Here is a 4,935-nt window from a genome sequence, read left to right as displayed (position 1 = left end):
GGAGTTGTTATATGTTCAGGATTTAAGTACTGTTGAAGCGTTCATTAACCCCCCCTTTTTAAAATGTATTAGTCCAATTTGTTTGTAATGGGAAGCTCTGAATGTGGCAAAATGGCAAAAAGCAATCAATTTAAAATAAAACTGTCAATGCCATTTCAATTAATTTCAGAATAAAAGCACCTGTTTTCATTCACCCACAAAATATTCATCTTTCATCTTTTTTTTTAAAGATAAACCTTTGCCTCTTTTATTTTCTATGAATCACCCGAAACAACAGAATGGGTTTTAATGGGTTTGACATTTACACTCAGTTGTTCCGTGCGTGTGTGAGCGCGATGTGTCTGATTTTCTGTCCTGTTGCAACTGTGACCACATTTCTTGTCGCGCTCCTCGCCTGTCTTCTTTTCTCCCCCTCTTCGTTTTCCCGTCTTATTTTTGTCCTCATCCCTCCCTTCAACCTCCATCCTCCTGCCGCTTCACTTCCCATGACACACACACACACACACACACACACACACACACACACACACACACACACACACACACACACACACACACACACACACACACACACCCTCCCTGTCCGACCGAACCACCACTGCCCCCCCCCCCCACTCCACTCTCCCGGTCTCGCGCAGGCAGCCTCCCGTCTTGCATCCATCCATCTCCCCGCGCTGATGAGATGTGGGAACGTGAGCGGCTGACAGACAAATGACACTGACGGTAGCGCCGATGACCCAAAGGGGCGGAAGCATATTCAGTAAGACTTTTCTGTGAGGAGAGCAAAGCGAGCAGAGCATCGTCCCCCCCACCCCCACCCCCCTTCCCCGCCTCCATCCTTCCCTGTGTGAGCATGTGTGTTGATGTGTGCGTCTCCCGTCTCCACTGTTTGTTGGACGCCGCCACAGATGAGCTGGGAAGCGGAGGGAGAGCGGATGTATCTGGCCAGAGGAAGACGGGAGGAGTTTGGATTGACATGCGAGTCTCAACCAGCGGCTCTGATCACCAGCGGGTTCTCTCTCTTTCTCTCTCGCCCTTCTCTCGCCAACACACACACACACACACACTCTGAGACTCGCACACGCGCGTGCCGCCTGGATGTCTCCTCGCTAGGCTGAACAAGAAAGGTGCTTAGGCTTGTCGTTAGTTGGGAGAGCTTGGGAGATCCTGGTGAGCGTGTGTGTGTGTGTGTGTGTGTGTGTGTGTGTCCAACAGCATGCATGAGAGAGAGTTGTGAGAGTGTGTGTCAGTGCTTTGCAGTGGAGGTGATGTTAAACACCCAGAGGCAACTTTGACCGGCTCCCAGCTTAAGTGGCTCAACTCGGGCTCAGGGTGCCACCCAGGGCTCACCTCTGGGATTTCTGTCAGTGGTATTGAGCTGTCACAGACGCTGGTGGCGGATGAGAGGTGGCAGTCTGGGATTTGAGCGTATGCCTGTGATAGTGTGTGTTTGGGGGTGGGGGGGTGGTAGCTGAGTCAAAGGGAGAGACGGAGGGCTGCCCTCTTCCTCTCTGCTGGGTGTTCTTAGGACCACTTCCTCGTCTCAGTTCTTCCACTTTCAACCTGCTGTTTTGTCGTGGTCCTCCCTCTGCTCTCTACGCTCTGGGGCTTGCGTTCTTCTCATCTTTTGCTCTCGCTTCCCTGCTTCTTCCCTTCCATTGATGTTTCCTCTATGTCTCTGCAGGTGTGAGAGCGCCCAGCCCTCCCAGGCTGAGGAGGCAGGAGGGCTGACGATGGATTTGAAGGAGAGCTGTGGCAGTCAAGGGAGCCAGGAGAGCTCCAGCCTTCAGCCTACTTCCTGGCAGGCCTTCGCTCACGCCAGCACGCTGCATGGGCTGCGCTTCATCTTCCCGTATGGTCAGCCCACCGGACGCCGCTTGCTCTGGGCCATGGCTCTGCTGGCCTGCGTGGGACTGCTGGCCTTAGAGAGCGCAGAACGCTTGGCTTATTTCTTCTCCTACCCTCATGTGACGAGCGTGGATGCCGTGGTGTCGAGCAGCCTGGTCTTTCCGGCCGTGACCATTTGTAACCTCAATGCTTACCGCTTCAGCCGGCTCACGCGCAACGACCTTTACCACGCCGGAGAGCTGCTGGCCCTGCTGGATGTGCACCTGACGATCCCCCAGCCTCAGTTGGCTGAGCCGGACGTGCTGGCCTTCCTGCAGGAAAAAGCCAACTTCACCGCCTACAGGCCCAAAGCGTTCAGCATGAAGGAGTTCATCGAGCGGGTCGGCCACGACCTGAAGGACATGATGCTCTACTGCCGCTACCAAGGCCAGGAGTGCAGCCACGGTGACTTCAAAACGGTGAGTCCCTTGTTTCAGCTCCTGTACCTTCTGGGTCTGGGGCAGTAAAGTGACTCGACTCACACTCGTGTCTCGTGACTCTTGTTTGGCTGCATGGGTTTTTGCTCTGAGAACACGTGCACCGATGTCCACAGAGGAGTGTTGGACCTGCTGGTTGAGTAGTGCAACAGGTCTCCAGTGATCTCATGTGAAGGATGAGTGTTGATGTCTGTGTGCCTCCAGAGTGATCCGACAAAACATTTTTTTGTTTCGACATTGGCCTGTCGTTGTTATCGTCTTTCATTTAACGATGTTTCAGAAACTTTTGACAGACAATCTGATTATTCACACCCACTTGTTGTATGTATCTGGCCTCCTTGACGCCGATGGCTGCTGAGGTCGTTGAGCCTGACGATGAAGACGACTCTGAAAATGTGCAGATGCAAATGTGAGAAGAGAGCAGATATAAAAGTACAGCTGTTCTCCACTGGTGAGCTGGACACGGTGTCATAAATCATTTCTTCAGCGATGAACGTCCATGATGTCTTTTTTTACCCCCACACAGATGAAGCAAGCGTTTTAAAGGAGGATTTTTTTTTTTACCTCACAAATCTTTGTGGAAACATTAATTTGCTGCCGGTGTTGTTATTGGCAGAATCTTGAGTCGTGTAATCCATCACACTGAACACTTAACTCTCGCTGCTCTGACATTATTGTAGCCTGGCGATGCTGTTAACGTGAATTTGAACACATTACTTCATAATGATGATGTGACCACATGCAGGACTGGGGTTCACTGACATTTAATGCCTCTGGTGTCCAATCCGCTAATCAGTTTGCCCGTATCCTTTCAAATCTCTCATCAGATCTGATTCACTCACACGGAGGGGGTGTAGATTCAAATCAGTCCTGTTTATATTTTATCGGAGGACACCTTTTCCATCACCATGATCTGAATGTACTGAATTAGAAGAGTCCACTGATTCAACGTTCATTCATGGATTATGATGATGAAACCCATGAAACAGTGTTTAGACACAGACAAAAAGTACCTTCGCTACATATACAGTACATGCCAGTACAGAGTAATTCACATAATACTATTCAGCCCAGCTGTACCATCGCCTCAGTTCATATCAAGTAGTTCTGACAGGCTCGTGCTAAAGAAACGTTCCCATGACCCCCCCTCTTCCTTCCCCGTCATTATTAACTCTCGCCAACATCTGCTCATGCGATGCTGTTTCTGTTCTAGTCTCTATCCATTTTTTATAGTCTAATGGGGATGTACTTTTCCATAACCTGACGATATTTCGGGCTGTTGTGACCATCCGTCTGTCATAACTGCAAATTCATGTTTTGACACTCCCATTATTAGTGTTTGGTCGCATGATCTTGGCAATATGGGGTATCTCTATCTCCAGAGTCCTCCCCAGATGTGCTATCACTTTCACCCAAAATGGTCTCCATCCTATGGAGTCTAGAGGGGGTAATAGAACCCATCAATGACCTTATATCGGGTAAACTTTCCTCTAGCCTCCCTGGTGTTTTGCTACTATCCTCTTCTACTCCACCTCATTTAATACACATTCCCAATCCGTTTGCCATTTTGTCTTCAAAGTCCCTGCATATATCCGTGTTATAAATGATATAAAATGTCTGTGTTGACATTTAACTTGTGTTGTAGCAGCTCCCACATCCCTGCAGCTATTAGAGTACAAAGTCAAGGGGAGTGTCCATTCTTTTATACAGTCCCTGCTGTAATTGAATGTGACTGAACAACAATGACAGATCTCACGCTGGCTCAATAATTTGTTTACACCCTGAGACAAGTGCTTCCGGTGCAGGACTGTGCCCCCATCGACACATGCCCACAAACACACTCGTGTCAGCCAGGAGAACGTGTGATTTTCATGGTTCCATGCTGCTGAATCTTCGGGGAATTCATGCCAAGCGTGGCGAGCTTGGCTCTTGTCAAGACCTTTTCCACGCAGCCCAGTGAGTTTCTACTTGACTCCTCTTAGTAGCCATCTTACATCATGTGTGACCCTCTTGACCTCCAGCTGGGTTCAAAGATAATCATGTTGACAGAGAAGCTACTGCAAGGCACCGTCCTCGTCTTTGCCCTCTGCCTGTTGCTCCGGACTCGCTCAGCCTTGTCTCTCTCTGCTACTGCAGCAACGCACCTTCATGTCCCTGGTGCCTCCTGAGAGGACCGACCGCAAAATAAATGAAGGTGATGCAGGAACTCCCACAAACACACTGCACGATGTCCACAGAGTATATGAAGGCACAGACATGGAAGGACACGATTACCGGTCACACTCCAGAGACCTGAGTCAGCATCTGAGTGACAGTGTGATGGACGATCGTACGGACGATTTCAGGGACACTTGAGCCCGTGTGATGTGACAAATGCAACTGGAGCAGAGCTCCACACAAACGGGCCTCAACTTTCCACGATGGGTATGAACACAGTCTCACATCATCCACATGGCCCAGACAGACCTAATTCATCTCCATGGACTAGACTACAGACTGTCAATCCTCATCCAAGACGCCTCTCTGCATGTTTCCCTGCTCCATCATGCCATATTTAACGACCAGCTCATTATTATTTGGCATTGATTGTTTGAATCAGGGACATCCCTCA

At 49.7% G+C, this 4,935-nt stretch overlaps 1 protein-coding gene across 1 annotated transcript; it reads left to right on the top strand.

Annotated features, from left to right (window-relative positions):
* Positions 1-1,733: 1,733 nt before the first annotated feature.
* Positions 1,734-4,679, top strand: LOC144739947 (acid-sensing ion channel 2-like). Its single transcript, XM_078622828.1, has 2 exons — positions 1,734-2,306; positions 4,461-4,679. The coding sequence occupies exons 1-2, from the start codon at positions 1,734-1,736 to the stop codon at positions 4,677-4,679; spliced, it is 792 nt and encodes a 263-aa protein (XP_078478954.1).
* The last annotated feature ends 256 nt before the right edge of the window (positions 4,680-4,935 follow it).

This window comes from Lampetra planeri, unplaced genomic scaffold, assembly GCF_965212315.1.
Source record: "Lampetra planeri unplaced genomic scaffold, kcLamPlan1.2.h2 scaffold_1802, whole genome shotgun sequence".
Lineage (NCBI taxonomy): Eukaryota > Metazoa > Chordata > Hyperoartia > Petromyzontiformes > Petromyzontidae > Lampetra > Lampetra planeri.
Note: the sequence above shows the minus strand (reverse complement) of the source record. Positions and strands in the feature narration are given on the sequence as shown.